General features: G+C 43.4%; 1 protein-coding gene and 1 long non-coding RNA gene across 5 annotated transcripts in view; one reads left to right on the forward strand and one right to left on the reverse strand.

Annotated features, from left to right (window-relative positions):
• Positions 1–16,403, forward strand: part of LAMB4 (laminin subunit beta 4) — a 66,642-nt gene that overhangs the window by 22,666 nt on the left and 27,573 nt on the right. Inside the window, exons 6-18 of one of the 2 annotated variants that reach the window (XM_081023423.1) lie at positions 305–378; positions 3,005–3,193; positions 3,808–3,871; positions 4,828–5,042; positions 6,725–6,845; positions 7,746–7,934; positions 9,384–9,563; positions 10,356–10,465; positions 11,772–11,851; positions 12,140–12,290; positions 13,958–14,089; positions 15,536–15,721; positions 16,246–16,367. In XM_081023423.1, the coding sequence (XP_080879549.1) occupies positions 305–378; positions 3,005–3,193; positions 3,808–3,871; positions 4,828–5,042; positions 6,725–6,845; positions 7,746–7,934; positions 9,384–9,563; positions 10,356–10,465; positions 11,772–11,851; positions 12,140–12,290; positions 13,958–14,089; positions 15,536–15,721; positions 16,246–16,367 (1,813 nt within the window). Of the gene's footprint in view, positions 1–304; positions 379–3,004; positions 3,194–3,807; positions 3,872–4,827; positions 5,043–6,724; positions 6,856–7,745; positions 7,935–9,383; positions 9,564–10,355; positions 10,466–11,771; positions 11,852–12,139; positions 12,291–13,957; positions 14,090–15,535; positions 15,722–16,245; positions 16,368–16,403 lie in introns of those variants that run through there. The other variant, XM_081023424.1, reaches the window with a different exon arrangement.
• Positions 1–16,403, reverse strand: part of LOC308486721 — an 80,216-nt gene that overhangs the window by 14,208 nt on the left and 49,605 nt on the right. The window contains exons 3-4 of one of the 3 annotated variants that reach the window (XR_013991211.1): positions 10,921–10,963; positions 10,472–10,641 (exon numbers count right to left, since the gene is read on the reverse strand). The exons of 1 other annotated variant lie outside the window; for it this stretch is intronic. This is a non-coding gene — a long non-coding RNA (uncharacterized lncRNA). Of the gene's footprint in view, positions 1–5,041; positions 5,125–10,471; positions 10,642–10,920; positions 10,964–16,403 lie in introns of those variants that run through there. One more of the 3 variants, XR_013991210.1, reaches the window with a different exon arrangement.

Consider the following 16,403-nt stretch of genomic DNA (forward strand, 5'->3'; position numbering starts at 1 on the left):
GGACCTCCGGAACGTATTAAGTTCGTAACCAGAGGTACCACTGTACAACGTCAGGCTCCTCATAAGCTGGTGCCTCTGCTAGGTTACAACAGTGGAGAGTTATTTTGCCCTCACTTCCTGCTCCTGAGCTTCCCATGTGCATCTGGTTGGTTGTGTGAAAAACAAGGTTGTGGACCAAGGTAGGCTTTTGGTCTGATCCAGCCGTGTTCCACCTAATGTTCTTTCGTATAGTTTGCCATATCCTACACTCATCAGATAAAATAGCTAATTTGTACTACTTAACACTTTTTTCATTCCATTTCAGGTGTTGACCATGTCAGCATCAGGCTGGATTTAGAAAATCTGTTTCAGTTCAGCCACCTTATCCTGACTTTCAAGGTACCCTGCACATAACTACATAACCATGTAATATTTATCGTATTTTTCGCTCTATAAGACGCACCAGACCACAAGACGCTCCTAGTTTTTGGAGGAGGAAAACAAGAAAAATAATATTCTGAATCTCAGAAGCCAGAACAGCAAGAGGGACCACTGCGCAGTGAAAGCAGCAATCCCTCTTGCTGTTCTGGCTTCTGGGATAGCTGTGCAGCCCGCATTCGCTCCATAAGACGCACACACATCTCCCCTTACTTTTTAGGAGGGAAAAAGTGAGTCTTATAGAGCAAAAAATACTGTAAATTGATTTATAGACTAGTGACTTTAATTAAACCATGTAAACTCCTTTGGAAAATCAAGCCATCTGAATTGTTGACTAGGAAATGTGTTCAAGGAGTTTCACAGATGTGCAGTGTATGTTGTTGTTTAATGTGCTATCTGTGTGTTGTGGCTAAAGTACTTGTGCTTAAATCCTCACCTGCCCGTGAAGCTCCCAGGATGATTTGGGGACAATCGCTATTTCTGAGCTTAGATTACCTCAGAGTGTTGTTTTAGGATAAGGATAACCCTTGCATATGCTGTCCTTTAGAGTTTAAGTAACAGTCAGATGGAAGCATTGGTTATTATGTGAAGGATTGGCTATTATGTGATAGATATTGGACTTCAAATCTTCGTACTTTGTTAATCTTAATGAGGAAGTCATCTGGAGGTTTGGGTTGAAATGTCATCAGTATGCAGATGACACTCAACTTTGCATCTGTTTTCCATCTCCTCATCCTAAAGAGGCGGTTGAACTTCTGGATTGGCACCTTGAGGCAAGTTTGGGTTGGAAACTGAGATTAATCCAGATAAGATAGAAGTGCTGTGGGTGGGGAAAACCCAGATGAAGGATTGTTATGAGTATATTCCCCGCAAGGATCAAATTTGCATTTTAGCAGTGCTGTTGAGGCTACCAGGCAACAGCAGTAGCTGGGTTGGTTTTTATCAGCTTCAGCTCCTTTGCCTTCTCAAGAGAAAATGGACAGTGTCTCACTTTATCCACACACTATTGATAGCCAGGCCTGACTACTACAATGTACTCTGCGTGGGGCAGTGTTAGAAACTGAGACGTGAAAGCTAGGAGCTAAATGGCACCTTAAACCGAGGTTGTGGGTGCAACAATGGAATGTGCAGGCACACTTTTTTAATATATAACAAGAATACAGTGCTGACAATGAATGAACTGCAGCTAAAATATTATGGTCATTTTTCACATGGTCTAGTCCTTCCCCTGCCCACCCCCCTAATATTCTTAAGAAGGTCTCTTCTCCAGTCTTTGCAGAGTAGCTGGAAGTGGGGAGGCAGAAAAAGGTCCTTTTCCCTTTCCACTCTGCAGTTTTAATTGGAAATCTTAGGCGCCTTATGGAACATATTATATCTATATTGGACCAATGCCACTGATTACAATGGCATTTCCAGACCTAATTTAAAGTGCCGGTGATGAACTTCAAAGCCCTGAAGAGTTTGGGACCCAGTTATTTAAAGAACTGTTTAAATTAGCCAACCCATGCCTTAAGATCTGCTTCATAGACCTGCCAACAAAGAAAATTAGGCTGGCAGGCACATGGAATAGGGCCTTTTCGCTGTTCAAACCAGAGAAGCCCATCCCTCAATCCTTACAAGTATTGTGAAGACACAACTTTTTCTCATGGCATTCAGTGGTGAACTGTAACCTGAGATGTCGAAATGGTGTTGTGATCTTGTTTCGTATGTTTAAATTACACTGGACTACCCCCCCTCGCTTTGCTGGCTTTTATTGGTATTAAGAAATAGATGTTTTAAGTGGCTTTGAATTCTGTTTTTATTGGTTATGTTTTGATGTGTATTTTGTAACAATTTTGCGAAGAATGTCTGTTGAGATGCAGGTAATGTTAAAAAAGAAACAAATGAAAACCTTGTTCCTGATGAGTTCCAACCACGGGCAGTCTATGGCAAGCCAGTCATGTGCATCCACTGATAAGCATATTATTATTATTATTATTATTATTATTATTATTATTTCATTGTAAATAATAATAATAATAATAATAATAATAATAATAATAATAATAAAGTTACTTATATCCCGCCCTCTCCAGCCGAAGCCGGGCTCAGAGCAGCTAACAACAGTAAAATGCTACAACATTCTAATATCATTTCATTATAAAATTAATTCAAATCAGATTAATGGCAACCATCGGGCTAGAGTTCTGTGAGGCTTGCCATTTCAGTGGCTTTTCATCATAGCAGCAATAAATAGGAATTTTATATCTTTTATAAAACACATTATTTAAGAGAGTCACTTTCTCTAACATGAAACCAATGTTAACACAACTGGGAATTTAAAATTAACATAACTCTTAGATAATTTGGGTTTGGACATGGAGCTGAGGAAAGAAAATATATCGCTGGGTAGCTTCGCTATCATTTAGCGAATGCTCGAAAAACATTTGTAGTGACATGTCAGAATCTGAATCCTGCCCGAGAAAAGCTCACTATTAATGAGGACACATCTGGGAGTCCACAGATTCAGGTTTTCCCCTGGTGCCACTGAGGACTGAAGTGGTCCTTATGGTGGGAGTGATCTGAATGAAGTTCTCTCTCTTCACAGACATTCCGGCCTGCAGCAATGTTGGTGGAACGCTCCACAGATTATGGTCAAACCTGGAAAGTGTTTAGATATTTTGCGCAAGACTGTGCTACTTCTTTCCCTGATATTCCTTCGAGGCCAGCCACCACTGTTGGAGATGTTGTTTGCGACTCAAGATATTCAGATATCGAGCCCTCCACTGAAGGGGAGGTATGCCTGTTCTTTGACTTCATTTCATCGTAAGGATTTAGTCTTAATGTTGATTTCTGCTTCAGTGGTGTAGTCCTTAGCTATGCATTTCTTATGTAAGAACATATTCCAGTTACCGTATTTTTCTGTGTATAAGACGACATTTTTTCCTTAGAAATAATAGGCAAAAATTGTGGGTTGTATTATACACGGATAGCAAAGGGGGGACAGGCGATTGGTGGCAGCAGGCAGCAGGAGATTGGGAGCGGCAATTGGGCGTGTGATTAGTTGCTGGCAATTTGCTGTGGCTGTGGCAATTGGGCGTTGATTGTTGGCAGCTAGTGTATAGACGATTGGTGGCCGTGGCAATATGTGCGATTTTCACTGGCGGGCATGCTGTAGAGCGATTGGCGGCTCAGTCCCCACCCCAAAAAGCTGAACAACTCTAGGCAATATCGCCCCAATTTTTTGTTGTTGCGGTCCCAAAAAATAGGGGTCATCTTATACATGGGGGCATGTTATACACGGAAAAATACGGTAAGTCGTTTACTTTTGGGGGCATGTTATACACGGAAAAATACGGTAAGTCGTTTACTTTTACAACGCCAGTATAAATCTTCATTGCATTTCCACAGGTTGTTTTTAAAGCTCTGGATCCCAGCTTTGAAATAGAAGATCCCTACGCCCCATACATCCAAGGTAGTTTGGAGTTTCATAATGCCTTTTAAAATTCTTTTGCTTTCATACAAAATACTAATGCAGAAATAGCCAAGATCCAGATATTGTTGGTCTCGAACTCTGATCTCCCCTGACCACTGGCTAGGCTGCCTGGGGCTGATAGGAGTTGGAGTCCAACAATATCTGGAATAATACCACCTTGGCTACCCCTAAATGTATACTGTCATGGCAGTCTGCTGCCTTCAGCGAAGATTGACATGTTTACATCTATGGTAGAGCTACTATACTTGGGTATTTTAAGTGGAAAGGGCCAAAGCTCAGTAGCAAAGGATGCTTTACACTGGGTGTGATGAACCTTTAACCCTCCAGATGTTGCTAAACTACAACTCCCATCATCCCTGGCCATTGGTCATGCTTGCTGTGGCTGATGGGAGTTGTAGTTCAGCAACAAGTGGGCCAAATTTTCCCTACACCTGCTTTACACATAGAAAGTACCTAGTTGAATTTTGTGATGGAGCAAGGTGGAAAGGGTGGAGAAGACTCTGGAGGGCCATGGGCCATCTTAGGCATGGTGGGGGCAAATGTCTGACTTGGTATATAAGGCAGCATTGTACGTTCACATTGTTAGCAAATCACATAAATAAAACACACGGTTCAGAGAGAAATGGGGAAAAAACCACTTTACTGCTCAAAACTGAACAAAAACGGCGTGGAACTTGAGGAGAAAGAAGCAGAGAGGTCTTGCCTTTCTCAGTTCAGACCTTGTACATAGCAGGGAGACATCCAATCAGAACATGCGCTACCTCAGCAAAGACCATGCCACTCTGCCTGGTTGCTAAGCAACACCTCCGCCTCCACCCTCTAATAACAGAATTAACCCTTAAGTCATACCCTGAATGATCTCTGCTGTTGTGCTTGAATTGCATCAACTCAATGTTGAGGCCAATTAACCAATTATTTCTTGTCCTTGCTCACAGAGCTTATTACCTTAACAAACCTGAGAATAAACTTTACTAAGCTTCACACTCTTGGAGATACTTTACTCGGACAAAAGCGGCATGATCCTCTGGAAAAATACTACTATGCGCTTTACGAGATGATAGTTCGCGGAAGCTGTTTTTGCAATGGTCACGCCAGCTACTGTGGCCCAGTGCAAAATCTGAGGGGTGATGTTTTCCATGAGCCTGGAATGGTACGTCACAAATCTTCTAATTCTTGACACTTTATTAGAGGCAAAAAAAATCCAGCTTCTGTAAGGTACTGCAGAGATATTCCTAAGAGTAATTAGATCATATTTGGCTAATAGCAGGGAAATGCCACAGCTGTAATTATGCGGATATAATGCAGTTAATAGCCAGTGCTGTGTGTAGACTTGAATTGTTTATAGATAAATGCAATAATTCTTAACTTGCCTAGAATAGCTTGTATAAGAAAGAAAGAGCGAGGGAAGTGACCAGTGATTTAAAAATGTAAAAATTATTCCTCTACAAATGCAACCTGCAGCAAAATGTTCCTGCGTGAAGTGCTCCTGTTCATGGTGCCAGCCAGCCAGTCACGAATGCCCTCTCCCAACATACTCCATTCCATTAATTAAGTTTTCCTGTTCCCTTCTGTAACACTACTACTAAAAGTAAGATTGTGTCTGCACTATTCCTTTGAAGCACATTGAAAGCCTATTTCTCTACTCCCCCACCCCCTGCCGAATTCTGAACACTATAATTTTACCCCTCACAGAGTTACAGTTCCAGCAACCCATAAAAAACTACAGTGCCCAGAATCCTTTGAGGGAGAAAATGTGCTTTGAATGTGGTTTAAAAGCATAGCATGTATCAAGCCTAAATCGGCATTCTGTGGGCCCTGATCATGCTTGGTTTTCATTGGACTGCTTTGGGGTCATCTCCCAACACCACCATTTTGTACTTCTACAGGGGGGTTTCTCCAACCTTGCTGATAATGACCCTTTTTTGTATGTGTTGATGGCCAGGTCAGATCAGAAGAATCTTTATTTTCATCAGCCACTAGCCATAGCAATAAAGTAAAAAAAAAAAAAATGTACTGAAGATAGAGGTAGAAACTTAACTATACAAAATACATTTTGGAGGTTTACATCAATAAGGTGAGCAGTTCCCCTTTTAGCTGCCAGAACTGAGAGCTGACTGTGATCCAGCAGAGATCTTGGAATTCCCCAATTATGATGCTGCCTATGTGAGTGTAGATTGGACTGATTACCTTCGGAAAAAGTTGCTTTTATAAAAAAGACGATAAAGATTTGGATAAGAAGCAGTGAACAGTATGCGACAAACATAATCCACAAGGTTCTTCACCTTGGGAAACCTTCCATTTTTGTGGGCGAGAAAAATTGGTGCAAATCCTTGTGGACGTCTGAGAGCACTGCTGCTAAATTGCCAAGATCATGTCGCTTGGCTAGATGTCTCTTGCTCAGAAGATGTGTTGTGCAACACTGGAACACTTCTGTTGAAGCCTATCTGAAGGACCATATCTTTGAGAAAAAAACTCAACAACTTTGGGGGGTAAAAAAAAACAAAAAACTCAACTTCAATCCTTAAAAAAGGTCAACAACTTTGGTCGGCCCTCACGGCCCTTCACTTCATCAAATCTGGCCCTCTTTGAAAAAAGTTTGGGCACCACTGAGCTAGTCCAACCCCCTCAATGTAGGCACATGCAGCTGTCCCATTCGGGGATCGAACCTGCAGCCTTGGTGTTCTCAGCACCACTCTCTAACCAACTGAGCTATGCACACCCAGTTAATTTCTGCAGGACATGGACAAGAGACATTTCTGTTGAATCACATCCCAGGAAAGAAAAGCACGGATGATAACTGTGTGTTTTAAATTTGTTGTTGACATGCTGCAGGTCCATGGGAGCTGCCTCTGCCAGCACAACACAGACGGCTCGTCCTGTGAGAGGTGCAAAGATTTCTACAACGATGCTCCCTGGAGGCCAGCAGAAGGATCGCAGGAAAATGCTTGCCAAAGTACCTCAAAGTGATTTACTTCGTTGTTATCAGTCTTGCAAGTAGCAATTGGCCATCGCCGTGCGGTGCTTGGAAGTGCTGTGCATTGATAGGCTGAACTCTCTGTTGAAAGTGCCTCTCCACTTAAGAGCTATCCACGGTTCCTCATGCAAAGTTATTGAAGCTAGAGTAATAATAATAATAATAATAAGGCAGTCAGCAGGCAGATAGGGTCTCAGCCTACGTACCAGATGGAGCTGGTAAACAGCTGCCCTGGGCACAGATTTGACCTGTGCCTCCATGGACAGCTGTGAGTCCAAAATGACTCCCAGGCTGCACACCTGGTCCTTCAGGGGCACAGTTACCCCATTCAGGACCAGGGAATCCTCCACACCTGCCCACCTCCTGTCCCCCAAAAACAGTACTTTTGTCTTGTCAGGATTCAGCCTCAATCTGTTAGCCGCCATCCATCCTCCAACTGCCTCCAGACACTCACACAGGACCTTCACCGCCTTCACTGGTTCTGATTTAAAAGAGAGGTAGAGCTGGGTATCATCCGCATACTGATGAACACCCAGCCCAAACCCCCTGATGATCTCTCCCAGCGGCTGCATATAGATGTTGAAAAGCATGGGGGAGAGGACAGAACCCTGAGGCACCCCACAAGTTAGAGCCCAGGGGTCTGAACACTCATCCCCCACCACCACTTTCTGAACACGGCCCAGGAGGAAGGAGCGGAACCACTGTATGACAGTGCTCCCAGCCCCTCGAGATGGTCCAGAAGGATGTTATGGTCGATGGTAGAATTCAGAGTCTGTTTTTCATATACTTGGATGAACATACCGTTAAGGGATTGGGTTCACGGTGTCCCTGTTCCTGTCTACATCATACGTATGCCTCTGTTTTTGTCTTCTGTTTCAGAGTGTGAGTGCAATGGTCATTCTGAAAGCTGCCACTTTGATATGGCCGTGTACCTTTCTAATAACCGCATCAGTGGCGGGGTATGCGAAGATTGTCAGCATAATACCATGGGGCAGCACTGTGATCGCTGCAAGCTTTTCTTTTATCAAGACCCAGAGAGGACAATTTCGGACCCTCATGCATGTATCCGTAAGTGTGTGACCTTCCTTAGATGATGACCCATAGAGCTGGATTCAGGTCTCAGTTAGTCGAATGCCATTCCTACTGAAAGCAACGATTTACTTGTCCCATTGATCTCGATGGGATCTAAATTCAGTTTGCACAGTCTGGATCCAACTCGTGTCATTTGCTTAGGTAAAGGGACCCCTGACCATTAGGTCCAGTTGTGGCCGACTCTGGGGTTGCGGTGCTCATCTCGCTTTATTGGCTGAGGGAGCCGGTGTACAGGTCATGTGGCCAGCATGACTAAGCTGCTTCTGGCGAACCAGAGCAGCGCACGGAAACGCCGTTTACCTTCCCGCCGGAGCGGTACCTATTTATCTACTTGCACTTTGACGTGCTTTCGAACTGCTAGGTTGGCAGGAGCAGGGACCAAGCAATGGGAGCTCACCCCATCACAGGGATTCGAACCGCCAACCTTCTGATCAGCAAGTCCTAGGCTCTGTGGTTTAACCCACAGCGCCACCTGCGTCCCAAATCAAGTATTTCGTATCGGTGATCCAATATGCTAAACAACAGGGGCCCAGACCAGCAAGTTGTACACGAGCTGATTTAGAAAATGTGGGAAATCTGAACTTGATTAGGAATGATCAGGCACATATGCAATGGGAAACACCTCTGCTTTTAAAGACCTTTTAAGATGCAGAGTACCAAAAAATGAATTCTGGGAGAAAGACATAGGACAACATCCCCTCTAGCCATGAGCGGCCAACGCAAGTGGAAAAATTCTAGAGTGGGGCATGGCTCCATCATAACAGCTTCTTCTGGTTGCCCCATATTTCTAGTGCCGCTTCTGCAGTGGAGAGCCTTTTCTGCCATTTGTGTTACGAAGAGTTGCGGTCTTCCAGGGTTCTTTGTTGCACATGGATCCTCCATAAATAGAAAAGGCTCCCTGCTACAGAACACAGGTAAACTGGAAGGAGCTGTGCAATGGAAGAAGCTAAAGATGCATTCTCATCCCATCTCTGTACTTATATTGCTCCTTTGTGGCTGTATAGCCTGAATAGGGCTCCTCTTTCCTTAAGACAACAAGGTAGGCCCTAAACATGGCCCATATATTTCATTCCACACTCAAATCTTTTTTTCTGGCAAATTATCCCTGTTTCATCATATTCATCCTGTTTGGATTTGGAGGTCCGACTCCACAGGAGTATAAAAATGTGTACAATTTGCACTCCTCGCAATTGTGCTGTTTCATATTCTCTTATAGTCAAGGAGTCGACTGCTCTGTGATATTAATTTCAGACCCTTTCTCTAAGCAAGCATATATTAAATTTGAGCTTTTCACTAAAAGGGTATAGGGGTGAGTTTAGCCGTATCAAGGCTGACTATTGCAATGACTCGCGAACATTTCCGGCCTGTGAATGCTTCCATTTAACTGCTTTCCACTAACATCTGTGACTGCCTATCTGTCCATAGCTTGTGAATGTGACCCTGAAGGTACATTGTACAATGGGCTGTGCGAGGATCGTACAGACCCATTTCTTGGAACCATTGCTGGCCAATGCCACTGCAAGGAAAACGTCGAAGGAGTTCATTGTGACAAGTGCAAGCCAAACTACTATGGGCTGAGTGGAAGTGATCCTCTGGGCTGTCAGCGTATGTTTTTCTTTCTTTCTTTCTCCTTCCCCTCCTCCCCATTAAAGGCTTTGAGTATCAGAACACACCTGCCTTAAAACTGTGGCTCAGTCTGTACGTCACATTAAGCTGTAGTTTGAAACAAACCTTGGTTCAAGGTGTTGGCAAATGCAAGCATTCTGGTGAACGCTGCTTAACGTTTGCGTGGTATTCCTCCCCTGCTCCTGCAGGAGAAACGCAAACTGCAAGCCCAGGTCAAGGCAATGTGAGAAGCCAGACTCTTGCTTGTTTCATTGTGGTGTAGCAGGAGCACCACATGAAGACACTAGTACGCAGCTCGTTCGCATTAAACTATGGCTTGCTGCAAACTATGGTTTAACCAGGCCATAATCATTTCATTCGTTCAGTACTGCAACCAAGGGATTGTAGAACTTTTTTTTCCCCTTAAAGCAAACGCTGTATTATAAAACTCAGAGGAAATGAAGGGGGGAAAGGATCTTTTACATCCCCTAGCTGGGCATTTTACCCTAGCTGCCAATTGCAAAAGTGTCAGAAATGCATAACAAATGGAAGTCCATTGTATTCCATGGCTTTTTCAAAACTATATATTGTTATGCACACCCGTTTCTTGAGTGGTAAGAGAGGTCAGGTGTCCTGCCAGCACATCCCTTGGGATTTGTGTCCCTGGAATGAAGGTTGCTGGAGGCAGAGGGTGTTTTCTGTCTTAGAAGGTTTATTTCTACTGAGGGCTCATCCCCGCTGCATGTGAAGGGAGCCTCACAGAGATGGCGATTCTGCTTTGTGTCTTTTCAGCCTGCAGCTGCAACCCTTCAGGAAGCTTGTCTTTCTCTGCTTGCGACCCAGTGACTGGAGAGTGTCTGTGCCAGCGGTTTGCCACTGGGCAACATTGCGAGGAATGCCCTGTAGGTACCTGCGAGAGGTTCGGAGACAGTTACTTCAGTATTCTGCGTTGACAAAAGTTCCCGTGGGTTTGTCTTTTACCTTTTGAAAAATCTCTTCCGCTGTGGAAGTGATGAAGCAAAGGTCAAAGTGGCAATCCATGGTATTCAGCTGAGAATTCTTTGTCTTTTACAAATTGCTAAGGAAACAGGGATCAGAGTTAGTGTACTGCCATAGGGAGAACCCAAGAAACATGGCTTGCTGCTAGGTTACAGGCCCAGGAAAAGCCCATATGGGTTTTGGACGTGCCACTTTTGGAGAGGGTGGGAGTCCATTCTAGGACTGAAAGCAGGGAAATTCAACCCAACTCTTTACTTAGCCTGTTTCCATTTTTGAAGCAAGTGCCGCCCACCTGCACCCCTTTCCATGTTAATCTGTTCATATGCTCAATGTTCCTTAGCAGGTGTAGGGGACCTACCATATTTTTCGCTCCATAAGACGCACCTGACCATAAGACGCACCTAGTTTTTAGAGGAAAACAAGAAAAAAAAATTATTCTGAATGAAACAGTGGGGGCGTGATTTTTGTGGTTCATGCTGTGGCCATAGACATGTGCTCTGACAGTGAGTTTGGGGTAGCCCAATGCAAAAATCCTGAGAATCCATGTGAATCCGTGCTTTGTAACCATGTTTTTGCGCCATTGCGGCCCCAGGCAACAGTGGGTGCGTGATTTTTTTGGTGCCGGCTGTAGCCATGGACACTCGTGTAAGCGGCTCCTCTTCTCTCCTGCTTTGTCCTTTAAAGCAAGCAGGCTCTCCTTATCTCCCGCCTCCCCGGCTCAGCGAGCTGAAAAGCTTTGCTGCTATTCAGCCAGCTGAGTGGGGAACGAAGGAGGGAAAGAGAGCACGCTCACTTTAAAGCAGCCAACCGGACAGTAGCCTGCTTGGCTACTTCAAAGCGAGCGACGGAGGAGGGAAGGAAGGGGAACCATGGATTCTCCTCGCAACTGCAGCAGATCCCCCCTGCCATCCGTAGGCATTCGCTCCATAAGACGCACAGACATTTCCCCTTACTTTTTAGGAGAAAAAAGTGCATCCTATGGAGCGAAAAATACGGTATGACTCTCCAGATATTGCTGGACTTCATTTTCCATCTTTCAGCCCTATTGGCCATATTGGCTGGAGCTTATGGAAGTTGGAGCCCGATGAGATCTGAAGTGCCACATGTTCTCCATCCCCGGAGAATGGAATGGAATCAAAAGGTTCAGTAAGTAAAATGGTTTTTAATATCAAATGGGGTTAACTGGTTTCCATTTTTATTTTACTGCAGCAAGGATACTGGGGCCTTGGGAGCAATCTACACGGATGTTCTCCCTGTGGCTGTGACATTGGCGGTGCCCACAATAACTTGTAAGTCTGTGAATTCCCATTTCAAATGCTTCATTTAACATCTAAGAAATGTTGTGCCACAAACTCCCACTGAAAGTGGTGCAGATTTTTGCCCTTCTTTCCTTTGCCATTAGAGTCATTGGAAATGGCAAGAGTGAATTTATGGATTGGATTCAAGCATCAGTGCAACAGGCTACTAGCTGTATTGGGGAGACTCTACAAACAAAGAAAGAATGTATTGTGATGTATAGCATCTGTCCATGGTTGTGCAGTTTTTGTACTGTGTTGTTTTCCTCTCTTTTCTGCTAGGTGCGCACCTACTAATGGTCAGTGTGAGTGCCTTCCCAACATCGTGGGCCGTCAGTGTTCTGAGCCAGCCCCAGGCTACTTCTTCTTACCTTTGGACTATTATATATATGAAGCCGAAGACTCGATGCCACTCCCAGGATCTTCACCTTTGGTATTTTATTTGGCATTACTTCCCATATTCATATTCATATTCATAGAGGACGTGGGTGGCGCTGTGGTCTAAACTACTGTTGGGCTTGCTGATCAGAAGGTCGGCAGTTTGAATGCCTGCAACGGAGTGAGCTCCCATTGCTTGGTCCCTGCTCCTGCCGACCTAGCATTTCGAAAGCACACCAGTGCAAGTAGATAAATAGGTACTGCTCTGGTGGGAAGGTAAACGGCGTTTCCGTGCGCTGCTCTGGTTTTGGTGTTCCGTTGCGCCAGAAGCGACTTAGTCATGCTGGCCACATGACCTGGAAAAACTGTCTGCAGACAAGCGCCGGCTCCCTCGGCCTGTAAAGCGAGATGAGCGCCCAACCCCAGAGTCACCCGAGTCACCTGCGACTGGACTTAACTGTCAGGGGTCCTTTCCCTTTCCCTTTCCCATATTCAAAGTGCAGTTGTGGTAATATAGATCAAACCTAAAGAGGGGAGTCAGAGCAGAAACAGAAGTGAGAGGGGAAGAATGAAATATGTTGATCGAATGGCAGTATATTTTAATTTATGTTATTTACAATATTTATAGACAATGTTACCGCAAAAATCCGTCCGTGTATGGGATGTAGTAAGATGTACTTTTAAGCACAGTTGTGTTTCTGTTAGTTAGTTAGTTAGTCTCTTTATCTTGTCCAGGGCAACCCAAAGCGACTTACAACCACCCAAACAGACAGACAGAAAACCTCACACAAGATACATTAAAACCAAGGGGAAAGGAAGTACATTAGAAACATCCCACACACTTCTAAATGGTCATAGATAGGTAAAGGCCAAAGACCTGGTTACAGAGGAGAGTTTTTGCCTGATGCCTAAATATAAATGATGTTGCCGTCATGCAAGCCTCCTTGAGGAAAGCGTTCCACAAATGGGGAGCCACTGCAGAAAAGGCCCTGTTCTCATGTTGCCACCCTCCAGACCTTTTGAGGGGGCACATGAATAAGGGCCTGAGAGAATGATCACAGGGTCAATTCACATGGAGGTCCTTGAGGTACTGCAGTCCTGAGCCATTTAAGGCTTTATGGGTCAATACCAGCTCTCTGAATTGGGCATTAAAACTAATTGGCAGCCAGTGCGGTTGGGCCAGGATTGGTGTTATATGCTCAAATTGTCTTGCCCTGGTGAGCAACCTGCATGCTGGAATCTGGCAGTGGACAGAAGGTAGATCTGGATCTACTGGTAAATCTCTGGGTGACTGGCAATAAATAGTCAAGTATTACTATTTTCTTTTACTCCCAATTGTTTAACACTAGAAACAGCACAATTATCTACCCAGCACCACTGCCCTAAAGTCATAAAACTTCATAGCTAATCAATAGTTGTGCCCATTTCTTATTTTTCTCTTTTTATTCCCTTCCTTAATTAACATGATTACGGTTTAAAAATTAGAAGTTTGATTTTCTTGGATTTAGATCCCCACCCCAAATTAAGCAGAGTTCTCTTTGTAAGTAGGTTAGTAGTACAAAGTTCCTTGACATGGAGAATAATATATGGTTTAGACTATTAGTTATGCAGATTCATTACTTTCCTAGTTGTCCATTGTTTGATTGTGTTTGTGTGTCAACTAAAAAACCAAAGAAAATCGGCATTTTGACACTTCCACCACTTAAAACACCTGTTTATAAGGTTCAGCCCACAGCTTTACCATGGTGTGATGTCTATTTTCGGCAACAAGGTTATGATTTCAAAATTGAAAATGGAAAGATCGTATTGAACAGAAACAAGAAACGAGGCATAAGAAAAGCAGCCGTTGGACAGGTAACACAAATGTCCCATTAATTGGTTTGTAAGGGATTTCAAGGAAGGGAAACCCATCTCTTTAAAGTGTGGGGTAGGATCCTTGGAGAACTGTAATATATGTGCCTTATTTGAGTCACTTTGCATTATCTGTAGCTTATGGCTTGTGCAAAACAATGAGTAACCTCTTAGGTTATTGGTGAGATGATTTGAGAATTTACTGACGCTTGGTTTGTATGTATAAAGTTCCGCATTCAATCCCTGGATCTCTGGTAGGAGGACTAGGAGCCTATAGATCTTTCACTATTGTGAGTCAAGATTGACATTTTTTGGTTAGATGGACCATTGGTCTGATTTGTGTGCATAATTTTCTCATATTTTGCAGTCTTCATGAATAGGACATTCCTGTAATCCATTCCAATCCTATGCAATTATTCCCCCTCCCTACCAAGAAAGGCTTCAGAATGCTGTTAACATTTCCAAAAGACATAAGATATCTCAAAGAAATGTAATTAATCTGGTCATAATGCACTGACATGTTGGCCTGAAATACTAAGATATCAAGGGTGTAAAGTAAAATTTAAAAAACTATTTATGTTCTGCATAGTTCACACATATTCCTGATTATGTGTTATTCTGCTGAGATATAAGGAATATTGCTGATAACCTGGATGGAGATAGTAGCCAGGTTTCTGCAACACTCAATGAGTATAGTCATACCTTGTATCCCAAACTCCTTGGCACTTGGACATTTTGGTTCCTGAACGCCGCAAACCTGGAAGTGAGTGTTCCAGTTTGCAAACATCCTTCGGAACCCGAACATCCGCCAGGGCTGCTGTGGCTTCCAATTGGCTGCAAGAGCTTCCTGCAGCCAATCAGAAGCCGTGCCTTGGTTTCCGAACGTTTTGAAAGTTGAATGGACTTCCGGAACGGATTCCATTCGACTTCCAAGGTATGAGTATATTTGTGAATGTTATATAGCACTAACTTAACTGTTAGATGCTGGGGTTTTTTTTTAATGAGTGGTATTTATTTGTGGCTGGATCTACATTGATCTTCTAGAACGTTATATTTAATAATGCTTAAAACGTTTAATGCAGTTTCCCATTGGTGGTGGCTCACTGCTCTGCAGTGCTCTCTGGTGTCACATTTTAATAACACATTTTTAACGTTATAAACTAAGAGTGTAGATCTGCCCTGATTGTAAGTAAGAAAGCCCTAGTGGCCTAACTTCAATTATTCATACTACTGTTGAACTTGAAGCTGGCCTAACTCATCTTCCCTTTTCACAAAGGACTTATGGGACTGGCAGGGACCTTCTACTCAAGAGTAGGCTTTGAAGAGGGGAAATTCAAGAGTTCATGGCTACCCTGGCTAAGGGTGTGTGTTGCTCTACACCTAGCAAGACAGGATTCATTTTGTTTCCTGAATAAATGTGATATTTAAAACGCAAATCTATCCTTTCAGGATTCAATTCTGTTTGGCAGGAACCCTGCTCTGGATGTTGTTATTAGAGAGTCTGTCCCTGGAAAACCTGTGACATGGTCAGGGCCGGGTTTTGCACGAGTTCGGAATGGAGCGGGGTTAAGATTTACAGTCAACAACATCCCTTTCCTGATGGATTTTAATATCATCATTCGCTATGAGCCAGAGGTAATTCTTACACTTTTTCCATGGCGGTTTCAACTCGTATTCAAATCCTCAAAAAAAGAGCAAAGACCTCAAAGTAAAGCAAGATATGGACCATACGTATTAAAATTGTGTATGTGGAATATATTGAACAAAACCCCACAAAAATTATCCTGATCTTCAAATTTATCTTTGTCATGTTAATAGTCACCACTACATGACTTTGACTCATTAGTTTTGTGGTGCGAACATTTCTCAGCGTATGAAAATCGTAGAACTGTAGATGCAGACACAGCATAATGCCGAAATCTTAGGATCTATGTTTGTATGGATGCCATGTATGTATATTGCAGAAGGGGATTAGTTGTCATGGACTATTTACAAGTGTAAATTTTTGGTAGAACAAGAGTATTTGTGCAACCCTTTTTAGATTTCCTTATTCCCTGGTCAGATAAACTCAAGATGTTCTTGTTTATAGGCATGGAAAAAATCAAGCATGTTTCAACTTTGTTTGAAAACCAACTTATTTTTTCTTCCCAAACACATAGACTTTAGAAGACTGGATAGCAAGCATTGCTGTAAAGACTTCAGGTTCTAGAGGAAGCGAACACTGTGAGAAAACAGCAGCCCTGCAAGAACCACACTCACTTGTTCTACCATATACATCGAGGTTTGTATATTGCGTGGACAGGAGGAGTCCCTCCGA

The sequence above is a fragment of the Podarcis pityusensis genome (assembly GCF_964106645.2).
Source record: "Podarcis pityusensis genome assembly, chromosome: 10".
NCBI classification, from domain to species: domain Eukaryota; kingdom Metazoa; phylum Chordata; class Lepidosauria; order Squamata; family Lacertidae; genus Podarcis; species Podarcis pityusensis.